This window comes from Anas platyrhynchos, chromosome 2, assembly GCF_047663525.1.
Source record: "Anas platyrhynchos isolate ZD024472 breed Pekin duck chromosome 2, IASCAAS_PekinDuck_T2T, whole genome shotgun sequence".
NCBI classification, from domain to species: domain Eukaryota; kingdom Metazoa; phylum Chordata; class Aves; order Anseriformes; family Anatidae; genus Anas; species Anas platyrhynchos.
Window position 1 is genome coordinate 99,900,248 of NC_092588.1, and position 17,012 is coordinate 99,917,259.

A 17,012-nucleotide genomic window follows, 5' to 3' on the forward strand; every position below is an offset into this window, starting at 1 on the left:
TATTAATTTATTCCAAGATGTGCCAAAATGTTTCCAGTTTTCACAGCCACAAGGGGACTCAGTCTGGCAGGACTGAATCCTACATCCTGAAGCAACCATGCTACTGATGAGCAAGAGTTTTGTTGTTAAAGCCTTTTCTTCATTTTATTTGTTTTTACAGGATGGAAAAGAGCAGCATATACAACAGCTAGAAACACAGCATGTATTTTGAATATATAGAAAGCAAACAAAATAGAAATACCAAGATGTTGATCTACATGAGAAAAATTGCATCAATACTTTAGCCATACATCAGCTTATGAATACCGTATTGATCTGTTTTTCTTCCAGCACTAAGATAAGATTATTATTACATGTATGGAGCTTCCTTAGCTATTGGATGCAAGGTTTAGTGATTGGAGCATGGGGACTGATAGTCAAGAATCCTAAATCCTAAGTCTAGCTTTGCTTTGGACAAAGCATTTCTGACTCTTTTCTTACATTCCCTACCTGTTAACATGATGAGAGGTGCTTCATACCCGCCTGTATTACAAATCTGATGTCAAGTGTCTGCTGGACAATTTAAGCAATTTTAAAATGCTGTATGTGTGGAAAAGCTGCTGCCTGTTATTCTGGTCCATGAGTGTCCCTTTCACACTGTTGCATTTTATTGCTTTGTAACATTTGTATCTTCTTGTCAGCCAGATGCCCAAGCCAAGTGTTAAGTCAGACACCACATAAGCATGTCACAGGAGATGGTCCCTGGGTTTCTGGAATTGGTCTATGCTCTGCAGATCAGAACTAGGTGCAATTGCTTGTGAGAGGCTCCCTCCAGCATCCTTATGCCTCTTTCTGGTGGAGGTAGCCCTGCATCCTCCAGCTCCCTGCCAAATAACATGCCTTCTACTCCAGAGCCTGCCGTGTGTCTCTGCATCTCAGGGATATGGGAGTGTTTTCTGGTGAGCTATCTTATTGAAGACAGGAATGGAAATAATAATGATAAAAGCAATCAACTCCATAGGAAAATGGAATTTTCTCAGGTATCGTCGCGATCTGAGCTTCCTCCCTCTTCCACGGTTTTTCTTTCTTTCTTTCTTTCTTTCTTTCTTTCTTTCTTTCTTTCTTTCTTTCTTTCGGGAGAGAGGGAAAGTAGGAAAACCAAGTCACATAGCCACACATCATGACAATAGATAATAGTAAGCAGCTTTAGTGGCCTTTCCTGTCGAAGTGCTGCCACTCTCCCTGACAATATGAGCATGGTGACTAAGACGGATAGAAAGGAGAACTGAGCAGGTACAAAGGAAATATGGAGTGTACCATACTTAGAGAAATTTAGATCACTGTCTTCCCAAGGAAAACATTTTTATTAACCAGCTTTGCTTAGCAGCTTTAAAAAGGCGTAGTTTTCCTTGTCCTCTCCTGACTACATTTATGTCAAGAAAGTGCTTCCGAAGTAAAGTATGCTTCCAAGTTTGTAAGATGTGGGGTTTGATTTGGTTCCTACTGATGTCTGATGGAACTTTCCTCACTAGCCATATTAGAAATGACTTCAAGCATGGGAGTAATGAGAAAAGCCTTTTTGCTTTTATATTATCATTTAAAATCTGTTTAGGGTCTTATGAACACCCATCTACAACCTATTAATGACCTGATTTCTTTCCCTAGTTGCCATTATCATAGACAAATCCATCACTGAAAACCCACTTCTGTGCTAGTATGGGGCTAGACAAACCTTGTTAAAGTTGTAGTATTGCAGTCCCATATAAAAATAGCCACTGAACTCCTATATGTCTTCTGAGTTTTTGGAGTTTGGCAGAGTCCCAGAATTGCCTTCTACCTTGAAATCTGCTTTTGTTTATTTAGAAAAAATAAATAAATTGATTTTTCATTGACAAAGAAGCATGAAGAAATCAGACAGATAAAGAGGCTTTGCACAAGATCTTTAGCACACCACTTCTTTTATTTAAAGCATGTTGTTGTTTCTATTTAGCAGCTCTTCTGCTAAGCTCTAAATCCAATCTAGTTCAACCTTCCTTTGGGAGTCCTTTTTACTGCATTTGTGGTGAGTAAGGAGGTATTTCTACCTGCCTTGTGCTTCTGGGATGAGAATTTATCTGTGGGCCAGAGAAGTGTTTTTGCCTTTCTGTATCAGGCGCCAATCTGATTTGCTCTCATCGGGCGATCAGATGCTCCTTCAGGGGTGACTTACCCTTGTGACTGCCTCCCCGACAAGCTGGCATTCCTCAACAGGAGTTATCTTCCAGTCTAGGCTGATTACCTGGTAGTTTCTTAGCTAATAGGTCAAAGATCTTCCATTCCAGGCTTAGGTTTGTGCACTTGCAGCCTGCAGCCGAATGCACAATTCATCATGCCCCTAATCCAGTGCTAGCTGTCTCCTGGCTGGCCTTTTCTCCCAGCTCGGTGCATCTGCGTTTGCTAGCTGGATGTATTGGTTATGTGCAGAGAGACAGTGCAGATACTCCCCCCAGATCTGCACATAATATTAAATGCTAATTTTTCATTGACAGAAGTTCAGTGGAGAATGCAGTACTCTTTGATAGGAATTTCGTTTCTTTACAGGCTTTCCATGCCATGGCAGGATTAACCCAAGTGGATTTCACCTCTTTATGCCAGTGATAGATGTGATCCTCCTGTATGTGGTCAAAATACCCTTTCTCTGCATCTCATCCATCCAGTGCACGTATGTTGAAAATGCGTTGATTTGTGGTGCAATTCTGAAAACATTTTCTCTTCCTATCTTAGCTAGAGCTATATTTTAACATTAGATTTTAAGAGACTGGGGGAATATGCTGGATATACCAAAAGAAAAGGAGAGTGTTGCAGCTCAGACTTTTTCCTTGCTTCTCAGATAATAGACTTTTGAAGTGAATGATTTAAAGAATGTAAATATGTTTAAAAACAAGCAGTCAATATAGTTTGTGTACTTTTACTCACCTTTACAACTAGGTACACATAACTACTGTAAACTACAGATGCAAAATTTTGCTTCAAGAGGACTGACTTAGAGCTATATTTCTATTGCCACTCTTCATCCTTCAGAATGATACTGAAGTATAATCTAACTCCGAGGGGGGAATGAGGGAAATTGTATTTCCACTTGTGTAGGAGTCAGTCTGCTTTCATTTCTGTGTATGATGTGATATGAGGATAGTTTTACTTAGAGAAAGAAGAGGAAGCGTGGGGGAGATATCATACACACATGTATACACACACATATTTATTAAGATAAATTATTTCCAAAGAGTAATGTTTATCAAATAAAATCAGACTTGTTAAAAGTACCCAGCCTAATTCCAGTGGTTTGTGCCATATTCAGAAAAGCCAGAATGAGCAACAAAATAAAGTGCATTCCTTTTGCACTTAGCTTCCCTTAATTCTGCTGTTTTGCTTGTGTTATTTTGATTGTCACATTCATTTTGTTTTGCTTCTTAGATTGTTTTCAGTGGGTTTTAAATTGGTGCAAAACAGAACTTCCCCACTGTTTGATATTTTACCCAAGAATGGACCAGTTGTGGAGGAAGTGTAATTAAATTCAGTTGACTGCATTTTCCCCTTCTCTTTCTTCTCTTTTAGCACAATAATGTTTTAACAGTGACAGTAAAATCTTTCTTTTATAAACCAGTACTTCTCATATAGCCAAATGGTCCTTGTCCAACAGCCATCTTTCAAATCAATGGGGAGTCTTTCTGCTGGCCTTACCATGCCCGTCTATCATTGGGAGGCGTATGTGTTTCAAGCTTTTTGCCAGACTGATGTTTAAGCATTCAGAGAGGGCACTATGGGCAGCACGTTGTGTTGTCTCATACTCTGTGCAGTCACTTACACTGTTGTTAAGTCTGTGGAAGAACGCTTCCTCCCAAAACAACAGTGCTGTGTCTCATGGCTTTCTGCTGGCAATACAAGTGATACTGGATTGGAGCTTCTATGGTTAAAGTAATCTCCCATTTATTTCGCTAGCCATCTCCTTTGCCTTTAATGTGAGGCTAAGCACATTCCCACCCTTGTGGTAGGAGCAGGTCTGTCGTGAGGGTTTGCCCGAGCATGGAACAGGCTCCAAATGCTATGCTTGGTGTCTTCCATGGCTTTGAAAAACTCTTCTTCATGTTCACAACAAGTACCAAATGGTGTTGCAAAATGCTTTGCTGAATTCTGGAGTCCTCTGTCCAGCATAAGGGCTGGTACTTCTGGCTGACACTGGTTGTGAGGTTATGCACCATCCGTGTTGAATGCAGAAGAGGGCCACAAAAGAACTGAATAAATCCAAGATCTAACATCCCTGGCTTTTAAGTATTTTTTCCTTGTGCTTTATAAAACTTTATATGGATGAGGTAGTCAGGATTGAGGCCCACATGCCATTGCTGTCAACAATAGAGAACACTAGAAAAGAAAAATGAAATAAATTTTTCTATAACTTTTCAGATGTTAAAAATTATTTTAGGACTTCCCTCCCTCCCTTCTTCCCTGTCTTCTTTCTCTCCTTTCCTTCCTTCCTGCTGGGAATATCAGTGGAGTCACCTAGTCCTCTTTAGCTGAAGTATTGAATTCTGGGTTGGATAGATTTTTCTAAGTATCATGTTTGAAGTACCTGAAAAATGTAATCAAAGCTCATCAATCAAAAGTTTTTCCCCTAAAAAAATCTTACTGGTTTATAAAAAAAAAAAAAAAAAAAGGCAAAACTGTGTAGTAGGAATAATAATAATAATGTCAGACTTCCTTTATTTGCTATAGAAAATGAAAGCAGATGAAGTTACAAATTTTTTCTTGATTTTGAGTGCTTTGTGTTGACTTAAGTATGTACAGGTGAACGTTTCCTAGTCATCATTACTTACTACCATGTTAACTCTGGAAGCAAAAATATTAATCTTTCTTTAGAGAGTAATCCTATTGATATCTGAGTATACATTTGAGTAAAAATACTTGATTATTTGAGGAGCACATGAATAAAGTTCCCTTGCTAAGTAGAAGTTGGATGCGAACTGTGTAGTATCAGCCCTGGTTATTTCCAGGGACGCAGTGGGAAACAGAAGCAATTTCTTTCATATTGTGTGTCAAAATCCATTCAGATTTCCTAGAAGAGTCTGCTTTATTTCCACTTTATTAAATGTAGTCTTGCTTATCCTCATACCAGTTGTGTGTGTGTGTTTTCTGAAAGTATCTTTCTTTATTTATTGTAATATGGGAATATTGTATTTTGCAGCCTGTAAATTAGATATTTGATTCAATGCAGTGGCAGAACACAAGAATGTTAGAAAATGTCCAATTCCAGCAGGGGAAGCCAAGGGATGTTTAAAGCTTGATGCATATAATGTTTATATTACATTAAGTACTGTGTTATTGCACAGGATGCTTATTGTTAATGTCTGTGGGGAGAGTCAGTTCCAAAGATTTCAATTTCTATAAACCGGTTATGTAGTTCCACCACATACAATTAGGAAGGTAGTAATGAAATGGTTATGGAGTCCCTTGGCATTCTGCAGTTGCCTTTTTTTTTTTTTTTTTTTAATTTTGTAAATAATGTCAGCAGCATTCTGGGGGGAAGTGTTTATGTATTTATTTATTATTGATTTAAAAAAAATACATTTAACATTACTAGTTATTACAAATGCAGTCTCAGAGACATGAAGGAGATAAGCTGTTTCCACATTATTAAATGCAGGATGCCTAGGGAATTGAGGAGATTTATCCTTTATATAAATATATTAAATATTAATGAATAGTGATTACAGAAATTAATTTATAGTTGCATTTAATTTTCTAATAAATTCTCATGGCTTTATTCCTTTGTTGCAAACAATGCATATTTAAATATAGCCCCTTGACAAATACCTTGGATGTCTACAGAATGATCTTGTCCATTGATCAGAGTGCTGCAGGATGAGAGCTGAGATAAAGTGGTAATAGTTTGAATCCAGTCCATGCTCTAACTGTGACTCAAGAGGAGAAGCATCTCACATCTTTGGAGGGGGAAAAAGAGACAACATAGGAGGGTTCAGAAACTTAGCAAAGGTTGCTGTTTCTTACTTCAGGATACACCTGGCCCTTTTGAGAAGCAGTATCTATTGTGGTCTATTTTAAAGAGCTTAAAGTGTCTGATTTACTGTTTCTTATTAATTTGTACAGAAAAAAATTGTGTTTCTATGGTTGGATTTTTTTTTGGAAGAATTGCTTGCATTTATCTTGTGCAACTTTTTATCCTCATTAGCTGTTTCTTTTACTTTTCCAGCTGCCAATAGTATTTATTGTTTTATGGTTTATTTTTATTATTGCTTGAGCTCTTGTCTTAGGCACAAAACAGCTCCAGAGGAAGGGTTGGTTCCAATTCTTACATAGATTTGTTGCATCATCTTGTACAGGTTGGTTTTGGGCATGCTCATGGACAATCTGTGCCTAAGTTTCCCCATCAATTAAATATGTGGAGGACATGATATTTCTTCTCATTTTTTAAAGGTCTAAACACATAGGTTTAGGAGAGAGCTGGACTTTTCTGTTATTAGGTTTCTCAGGGCTTAACTCTAGGAAGTAGGTTTGGTGTGAACCTTATTTTACTGTGTCTGCCTGTAGAGCTTTTAGAGCTTTTTGTTATGAACTTTTTTTTTTTTTTTTTTTTTTTTTTTTTTGTGTGTGTGTGTGTGTGTCTGTTTCTCTGTGTAGATTGCAAGTGGGAGAAACATAGGAACAAGATAGTTAAAATAATTCTGCCATGGTTGCTTATTGTTTTTCCTGTTCAAGCTTTGCCCCTGGATTTTTTTGGGAATAAGGCAAATGAGTGAGTCTTAATCTGAGTGCCACCAGAGAGTTATGGGAAGTTCCTACAGAGCTTGAATAGCTGAGGAGAAATAAGCTTTTGTGTCTAGGCTGACACAAATACACTCTTCTTTCCCTGATCATGGTTAGAAATGGGTCATAATTGTCCAACAGGAGGAATTTTGACATTTGAGAAATAGGCTTTCTGTGATTCACTAGATTTGTGTGATTAAATGTCCTTTGAAAACTTCAGCTAACAATAAACTCATCCTCCTGTTAGCACGACAGGGTGATAGTTGAGAGACACCTAGGGAAGAAGACACAGAAGAAGGAGAAAGGCAGATGTAGAATGTCAGCTTCAGAAAACATGGGGACCAATTCCCACCAGTTCAGCTGTGGAACAGAAATAACAAAACATTTCCAGGCAGAAAAGTGTGCAACAGCATTGCACATATGACAGGTTGGCAAAGGTATCCGTAATAAGGAATTGCCAGTCTCATGAGTCATTTTGCTGAGTAATTCTTACTGTGGCTAACAGTGATGGGGAAGCGTGTTTATCATCCTTGTGTTAGGCTGATTTTAAACAGCGGTGGTTTCTCTGTCTCATTTGAATTGTCTGTTAGTGTCTGGTACCAATCTGAAAAACAGTACTCTTTAAAGTACATGACAAATGTATGATAAGAGGGAATTGCCAGATTGCTAGATCGAGAGACGATGAGAGGATGTCTGAAGAAAGTATTTAAGTCAGAAGTGGAAGGAATGCAGATCCATTCTGCAGGGCACAAAAGGAGTGGCTCAGCACTCCTTAGGCTTGCCAGGACCTCTGCAAACAGCACTGTTTGCCTGTGTTCCTAGAACAGAATTTACTAGAATATAGCTTGATGCTGATGTGCCCGCCCAAACCTATTGAAGTCAATGAATGTCTGCCTTACTGACATCAGTTAACTTTGTATCACACCCTGCAAAAGTAAGGTCATTGCCTGTGTAAGAGTTCCTGGCCACCAGGATGCAGCAAATCTCTTAGAGAGCACTGGTGCCCCTTACAGAGCAAAGGAGCAAATTTCAAGATTCAGGAGCAAAAATGAATTTTGACCTAAAAGGCATGTGTTAAATGATCTTTGGTTTATTTTGTTGTTGTTGTTGTTGTTATTTTTATTTTTGGAAAATCAGCAGAGGGGATTGAAAAATCTAAGAACTCTTGAGCACTCAAAACTGGGACAAGCTCCCTGGAAAAACCCATCCCTGGGAGCAGTGTATGTGTTGGCCAACGTGGAGTTGAGTGACATGTCAACAAACAGTGTCAGGGAAGACTGCAGACCTGTTGGGAGTCTATTGGTTTGAGCATTGATTCAGACGTGTATACGAATACACAGAGCTACTCTGGATCTTATCTCCTGGCCCGCTGCCAGGTTCATTTCCAAGCTCAATGTTTCATGCTGCCAGCTTGAGTAATCTATGCCTTTGCGTGTCTGGACATACCAACTCTGCTTGCTGTTGGTGAAATGTGTGCTGTCGTCTTTGTGAGAAGGCAGACAACCCCTCTGTACTGCTCTGCCATGCTATTTAGAGGCAAGCAATGTTCCATGAAAATAGAAGTTTTGGAAAAAGCTTTGTCAAGCTTTTCTACCCTCTGGGATGAACATATGAGAATCCCAAGCAGACAGAATAATATACAAAGGTGTTTCCACGGTACTACGATGTGCCTGTCTAAAAAATTGAATGCAGGGTCTTCAGTCTGGTTTGCTGTTTGGAGACATTTCCACTTCTGTCCACCAAACAAAAATATCACAGGGTCGTAAAAGTGACCAGTCCAACACATTGTCTGGAGAAGCACCTGTGGCTGTTTGAACTGTTCCCATCAGTAGATACCCAGAGCTGAATCCTTCCTGCAGTAGTAGCCATTAACATCTTCAGTAGCACTGTTGCTTAAGCTTCCTCTGTCCACTTTGACCCTGCTCTGCCATCTGCACTGAATCCACGTGGTCAAAGAGATTGAGGAGGCTGTCCTGCTGAAAAGAACATTTCTTTCGTGTTCTTCCTGATCCAGCTAATATATCATTTCTCTCGGGTGGGTCACCACACAGGTGCATGAAAAGTGAAGCCAGCACGACATGTTGTAGCAGATGCAGGGTAGCAGAAATACATGGACAAAGTGCAGAAATATATGCTGTTGTACCTTCATGTTTTTTTGCAAAGGATGTGATGTTTAAACATAAATCTGATAATCCAGGCGGGCACTGATGACATTGACAACAGAAGCCTGAAGGCTATCAAAAGAGACTTTAGGGGACTGGGACGGTTAGTGGACGGAGCAGGAGTGCAAGTAGTTTTTTCGTCCGTCCCTACGTTGACAGGGAGGGGTACGGAGAGGACAACGAAAGCCCACCTGTTAAACACGTGGCTCCGGGGCTGGTGCCTACGCAGAAATCTTGGGTTTTTCGACCATGGGGCAGTTTACTCAGCACCTGGTCTGGTGGCCGTAGACGGGTCCCTATCCTTTAGGGGAAAAAGGATCCTGGGCCAGGAGCTGGCGGGGCTCATTGATAGGGCTTTAAACTAGGTAAGAAGGGGGATGGGGCTGGAGCGAGGACTGTTGGGGCTGTACCAGGGGGAGCAGTGGCAAGGCCGGAGGATAAGGTAAAGGCCCAGCTGAAGTGCATCTACACCAATGCACGCAGCATGGGTAACAAACAGGAAGAGCTGGAAGCCATCGTGCAGCGGGCAGGCTACGACTTGGTTGCCATCACGGAAACGTGGTGGGACCAGTCTCATGACTGGAGTGCTGCGATGCCTGGCTATAGGCTCTTCAGAAGGGACAGGCAGCATGGAAGGGGTGGCGGTGTGGCTCTCTATATTAGAGAGTCTTTCGATGTTGTAGAACTCGAGGCTAGGAATGACAAGGTCGAGTCCCTTTGGGTTAGGATCGGCAGGGACAACAAGGCTAGTGTCCTGGTCGGGGTCTGCTATAGACCGCCGAACCAGGATGAGGAGACGGATGAGGAGTTCTACAGGCAGCTGACAGAAGTTGCGAAATCGTCAGCGCTTGTACTCGTGGGGGACTTCAACTTCCCTGACATATCCTGGAAGCACAACACAGCCCAGAGGAAGCAGTCTAGGAGGTTTCTGGAGAAAGTGGAAGATAGCTTCCTGACGCAGCTGATTAGTGAACCTACCAGGGGTGGTGCCCTGCTAGACCTTCTCTTCACAAACAGAGAAGGACTGGTGGAGGATGTGATTGTCGGGAACAGTCTTGGGCAGAGTGACCACGAAATGGTGGAGTTCTCTATTCTTGGCGGGGCCAGGAAGGGAACCAGTAAAACCACTGTATTGGACTTTCGGAGGGCTGACTTTAGGCTGCTCAGGACACTGGTTGGTGGAGTCCCATGGGAGGCGGTTCTGAAGGGCAGAGGGGTTCAGGAAGGCTGGGTGCTATTCAAGAGGCAAATCCTAATGGCACAGGAGCGGTCTATCCCCATGTGCCCAAAGATGAGCCAGCGGGGAAGACGACCAGCCTGGCTCAACAGAGAATTGTGGCTTGAGCTTAGGAGGAAAAAGAGGGTTTATAATCTTTGGAAAATTGGGCAGGCCACTAGGGAGGACTATAAGGATGTAGCGAGGCTGTGCAGGGACAAAATTAGGAAGGCCAAAGCTCATCTGGAGCTCAAGCTGGCTACTGCCGTTAAAGATAACAAAAAACGCTTTTATAAATACATCAACACAAAAAGGAGGACTAAGGAGAATCTCCATCCTTTACTGGATGCGGGGGGAAACTTAGTTACAAGAGATGAGGAAAAGGCGGAGGTGCTCAATGCCTTCTTTGCCTCAGTCTTTAGTGGTAAAACCGGTTGCTCTCTGGATACCCAGTACCCAGAACTGGTGGAAGGGGACGGGGAGCAGGATGTGGCCCTCACCATCCACGAAGAACTGGTTGGTGACCTGCTACGGCACTTGGATGTGCACAAGTCGATGGGGCCGGATGGGATCCACCCAAGAGTACTGAGAGAACTGGCAGAGGAGCTGGCCAAGCCCCTATCCATCATTTATCAGCAGTCCTGGCTATCGGGGGAGGTCCCAGCTGACTGGCGGCTAGCAAACGTGACGCCCATCTACAAGAAGGGCCGGAGGGCAGACCCGGGGAACTACAGGCCGGTCAGTTTGACCTCAGTACCAGGGAAGCTCATGGAGCAGATCCTCTTGGGAGTCATCATGCGGCACTTGAAGGGCAAGCAGGCGATCAGGCCCAGTCAGCATGGGTTTATGGAAGGCAGATCCTGCTTGACGAACCTGATCTCCTTCTACGACAAAGTGACGCGCTGGGTGGACGAGGGAAAGGCTGTGGATGTGGTCTACCTTGACTTCAGCAAGGCTTTTGACACCGTTTCCCACAGCATTCTCCTCAAGAAACTGGCTGCTCTTGGCTTGGACTGGCGCACGCTTCGTTGGGTTAGAAACTGGCTGGATAGCCGGGCCCAGAGAGTTGTGGTAAATGGAGCCAAGTCCAGTTGGAGGCCAGTCACTAGTGGCGTCCCCCAGGGCTCGGTGCTGGGGCCGGTCCTCTTTAACATCTTCATCAATGATCTGGATGAGGGCATTGAGTGCACCCTCAGTAAGTTTGCAGATGACACCAAGCTAGGTGCGTGTGTCGATCTGCTTGAGGGTAGGAAGGCTCTGCAGGAGGATCTGGATAGGCTGCACCGATGGGCTGAGGTCAACTGTATGAAGTTTAACAAGGCCAAGTGCCGGGTCCTGCACCTGGGGCGCAATAACCCCAAGAAGAGCTACAGGCTGGGAGAGGAATGGCTGGAGAGCTGCCAGGCAGAGAAGGACCTGGGAGTGATGGTGGACAGTCGGCTGAATATGAGCCAGCAGTGTGCTCAGGTGGCCAAGAAGGCCAACGGCATCCTGGCTTGTATCAGAAACACTGTGACCAGCAGGGCTAGGGAGGTGATCGTCCCCCTGTACTCGGCTCTGGTGAGGCCGCACCTCGAGTACTGTGTTCAGTTCTGGGCCCCTCGCTACAAGAAGGACATCGAGGTGCTTGAGCGGGTCCAGAGAAGGGCGACGAAGCTGGTGAGGGGCCTGGAGAGCAAGTCCTATGAGGAGCGGCTGAAGGAGCTGGGCTTGTTCAGCCTAGAGAAAAGGAGGCTCAGGGGTGACCTTATCACTCTGTATAAGTATATTAAAGGAGGCTCTAGCGAGATGGGGGTTGGCCTGTTCTCCCATGTGCCTGGTGACAGGACGAGGGGGAATGGGCTAAAGTTGCGCCAGGGGAGTTTTAGGTTAGATGTTAGGAAGAATTTCTTTACTGAAAGGGTTGTTAGACATTGGAACAGGCTGCCCAGGGAGGTGGTTGAGTCACCATCCCTGGAAGTCTTCAAAAGACGTTTAGATGTAGAACTTAGGGATATGGTTTAGTGGGGACTGTTAGTGTTAGGTCAGAGGTTGGACTCGATGATCTTGAGGTCTCTTCCAACCTAGAGATTCTGTGATTCTGTGATAAAAATATACATACAGCAGGGGTTTTGTTTAACTGTCACTTAATCCCCTATACCTGTAATTGTTAGCATGTGACCAGTTATCCTGAAATTAAACAGTGATGTGTAGGGTCAAAAATGAACAGTAAAAGATGTTGCTGCATGCCTGCTTACTCTAAAATGTGTCAGGACAAAATCTGTAAGCTCCTACCAAAGCTGGAGAATTGTTGGACTTTCACAGGGGTCCCCTTTTTTCATGATTAATTGCAGCTCCCCTGTATTCAGCTGAACTGTGTGAATGTGAAAGTGCAGAATTTGGCCAAATAGATGTAAATTTGGGAAGAAGTCTATCACACATGCCTGGACTTGTTTTTTTCAGGATAAAACAGATGTTTGACCAGAGCTCTTGCAGGAGGAAAAATGCAGGGTTTTTTGTCTGTTCTGAAATGTAGATGAATGTAGTGTGGTAATGACTGTAGACTGATAACAAACGAAGCAGCTACATGAAGTCCTTGGAAGAATCTAAACCACAGTAAGTCAATGATTGGAAAGACCCCATGGAGTATCGTCATTGCTGCTGAACTGACTGACAGGGATAAAAATAAATACCTTACTAATCGTCCTAGTTCTAATAGAGGTTCTTGTCATTTTTATTCACAGATTATTGAGCAGAAAATCATTCAGACCACTGTCTCTGAAGGTAGCAAGGCAATGAGTTCTCACACAGAATACCTTGGGTCTTTTGTGCAAATGAACCCTAACAGCTTGAGAGAGTGATGAGCTTTTGGGAGAAAGTAGAGGGTTAACTGGTGACACTGTGGGACTAGCTGAAATGTGGTAGAGAAAACTGAAGACAAAGAACTGGGGCAAATTGGCTGCAAAATGGTTGTAAAAACTGTTGAACCTAGGAGACGGTTGTAAGGCCTAAGCGTTTTGCACTACTGAATTGTACTTAATATGGTGGTGATGGGATCCAAGGAGCTCCAACATCCACCTGGGAGTGTTGCCACAATCCTGCTGGATGAGGGGCAGACTATTTTAAATCCTCATTGTAGGAGGTGCTTGGGTATCTTCCTTTGTTCAGTGTTTGCTACTGCTGTGCACTCTGCAGAGGATGGGAGTTTGATACAAAATTAACTATGGAGTTGGACTGTCAGAAACAGTCCTTGTTACTTGGAAAGATGGGGACTGCCACTTTCAGTGCATTGCCATGTGTCAGCTTTTGCTGTAGTGTGTGGAGTATGGAAGACTCTACAAGTCTGCCAGATAAGTGAGTTCATTTCAAAACTTATGACTGTGGGGCACATTTGACTGCTCAGTTTGGGATGTGAGCTCATTCCTCCTGGACTTTGTTAGCTCTGGGAAATTGACCCCCACAGTAAACAGAGAAAAAAGTTTTCATGCTAATAATACAATCAACTGCCATTATCTCTTCATTAGTACTTCTTGTCATTTATTAAAGGCAAATAATAATTCCTTGTCATTCCCTGGTGTTACAGTAAAAATGCTCTGTAATTCTGTGTTGCAAAACCGATAAAAGCTATCAAATGAGTTCCAGAAAATGAATGGACCCCAAACCTATGAATTTCCCAGAGGATGTAGGAAGGAGTTTTTAGTCTCTGGTTCTTGGACTTGGGGATTGGTGAAAAAACAAGTTATTTTATTTAGACTGAGATTGTTTGAATGACTCTGCACCTGCTCTGGAAAAGGTTTGGGAGTTGACAAACAAAAATTGTTAGAAACAACCCCCACTTGGTGCTTCCCTATGCTTGTTACTGTGTGATCAGTAGCAAAAATCCAGCTTCCATGCATTTCTAGTATTATGATTTCTTTTTCATTCTTTTTTATTTTTTAACACAAACACACAAAAAGTCAGCTCCTAAATTCAGTGAAACTGTGAGTTTTGCTGTGGTTTCTTTTCTTTTCCTCAATGGTACAAGGAGACTGTGAGCTGACTAAATGTGGCTTTGGCATTTATGTTGATATTTGGCACTTCTGTCATGACCTTTTACAACTTTCAAGCATACCCCTTGAGAACAACCATAAAGTGATGCATATTAGAGAAGATCAGGGTTATTTAAATTCAATTATTGGTTTGGAATCAAGTTGTCTGTCAAAGTGTAAAGTAGAAATATTGTGGAAAATTCTTGTTCTTTGTGGAACACAGTTCAGTGAGATACAAGGATCTGGTATTCAAATATGAAAACTCAGTCTTAAATCTTGTGTTCCCTTGAAATAACAAAATACATTATTTAAAAGTATATTAAAGGAGTAGAAAGACAACAATAACCTTATGAATTATCTACATTATTCCCACCAATTGTATGAAATTTAAATGGAAAAAATATTTCAAATCCAAAACTTTTCTTTTAAAGTACAAATTCTGTATGTAATTTTGTCCCATAGTGTGCTTTTATCTCCCCAAAGCTGTAAACCCATAAAAGAATAGGATTTGTGGTGGTTGTAATTGGACTCAGTACAGTGTGTTACAACTGGAAATTGGTAGCCCGTAGAGAATTATTAATAAAATCAAGAATTTCAAGGATGGGGGCAGGGACAGAAAGCTCTCTTTGGATGTTTTTTCAGCATGACTTTCAACCTTGCTCTGGGGGGATAAAATGAGATGATATTGGGAAGAAAACTACCTCACCAGAGCTTGTAGTTATTGCTGTTTTGAATGCTTATGCTGCTTCTCCACTGGAGCCAGATTGATCCATTTCTAGGCAATGGTCATTACATATCGCTTCGTACAGAAAATGCAATGCTTTTCTTTTAAGTTGTCCTCTCTGGTGGAAGTTGTTATGGTGAATCTTATTGCATTATATTGTAGTTTTGAAATACTAATATGTTTATATCTTTGGTAACTACAGGAGAAGAGTGTGAATATGATCCAGTGTTTGAAAATATTTATCTTTGTGGAAAAGTATCCTTGGAAGATGAGCTGTTCCCGCTAGGGGGAAATTCTACTTTCCATTCCAGCATGAGAGGGAGAAGTGTGGGGTGCCTGCAGCCTCAAGTGAGCTCTGATGTGTTTAAACATTTGTGTTGGTGACAGGATCTGTCACCCCTCTTATCTGACTGACTGCCCTATTCCTATTCTAGTGCAAAATATTTTTATTCCAAGTACAAATAAATTCTCTGAAAGTAATGGGTTTTAAAATTGCCTTACGTTACTGCATTTGAGAGTTTTTTTGGTGAGCCACCTGGCCTTTAAAAATATAAGCAATTAACCCCACATATTTTGATATTATTGGAGCCACTGTTTCAGGGGTTTAGTCAAATAATTCTCATTGAAGTTGAAGAAAACAGCACAGAAAAAAAAAGGAAACTGTGAAGGAAAGGGGAGCCAAGAAATGTAACCACAGCCTGAGACTGATTCTTTTGTAGAAGAGGTATGTCAGGTGTCAGATGTTAAGTGTATGTATGTTATGAGGGGTATGTGTAGTCTAACTAGCAGAGTGCTGCATCATACGATCTGTACACACCCAACAGAAAAAGAAGGTATCTGTCTCGTATACTAAAGATCTGCAGTCCACCATTTAAACCCATCAGAACCAAATAACCTATCTGTCACTTTATTTAGGTTTTAGTCAAAACTCATTTAACTTGACCTAAGCCATTCTCTTGGCACCACCAGGCTTTGGATCAGTCCCACACAAAAAGCCTTGCTAGTATGATCTACAACTGGCACTGTAAGAGTGGATGAGCGCAGCCCCAGTGAAAAGCCTTGGAGAACAATGTAAGGTTAGCTGTTCCTCAATATCCACAGACAAGGACAGGCCTCAGAGACCTTGGCCCTGGCGCGGGGTCTGCTGAGAAAACCTAGCATCCCTGCTTGCTGCCCGGGGTGATAACCTCTGGCCCCAGCACGTCACAGCACAGCCATCAGGTGATCTTGCAAGTTGGTATGTCAGGTGCATGCACTATCATACGACCCGGTGTTTAAGTTCTCAAACTTTATGAAAGACATATGTACTTTAAAGTAACCTACTTTACTGGAAAGCAGAAGGTCTGTAGTTTAATGACACAATTTGTCTCTCTGTTACTATATGACACAAAATGAAACTTATGGGGAAGAAAGTAACTTCCATGCAAGGAATATTCATGCTGTACTCAGCAGATATCCCTCTTTATTAATTATGTACTTGCATCTGTGCAGCTGCCAGAGCCTTGTTCTTCAGTGCCAAACAAAATCGTGTAAACTTAAAGAAAATATTTCAATTCTGGTAAAGCCTTGCAACCTCTCTAAGCTCTGAGAGTAGTACCACCCAGTCTCTCTATGCACAGAGGGGTCTTACCCAAGGAGCGTAAAGAAGCATCACTAGTGGCCCATACTTAAGTGAGTCCAGTGTGTCTGCTCACAAGAGTGAAGTTATTTGCTTGGTACCTTTACAGTACCAAGCCAAATTCAGCTTACAGCAACACACGGCTCTTCTGTACCAGAGACAGTGAAAGCAGAAGTGCAGGTCTGTCTTTCAAATGAAACTCAAAAAGGGATCACAAAGTGCATAATCTTATGTTGCTCATCAAAGGGTTTTATATTCTGTATCTGTTTTAAAAGTAGCCTGTTTGTGTTTTCCTTTCTTTTTCTTTTTTCTTTTTTGGACATAGATTAATAAAGCACAGGCATGTGTTGCTACCCACTGCTGTTTTGGACAACCCTGTCTGTGGTCAATTTGCAAACAGAGGATGCTATTGTACATCATGGACTTCCTGTGCTTTGCTTAAGAATCCATAGGCTGCTGGAGCAATGCAAAATGGGCTTATGTTTGTCTTCCAAACAGTGCTCCACAG

General features: G+C 42.1%; 1 protein-coding gene across 7 annotated transcripts in view; it reads left to right on the plus strand.

Moving 5' to 3' along the window:
- POU6F2 (POU class 6 homeobox 2) overlaps positions 1-17,012 on the plus strand; it is a 323,051-nt gene that overhangs the window by 102,509 nt on the left and 203,530 nt on the right. Inside the window, exon 2 of one of the 7 annotated variants that reach the window (XM_021269145.4) lies at positions 2,560-2,680. The exons of the other annotated variants lie outside the window; for them this stretch is intronic. Within the exon in view, the coding sequence (XP_021124820.1) occupies positions 2,635-2,680 (46 nt within the window). The 5' untranslated portion in view covers positions 2,560-2,634. The remainder of the gene's footprint in view (positions 1-2,559; positions 2,681-17,012) is intronic. 7 annotated transcript variants of the gene reach the window in all.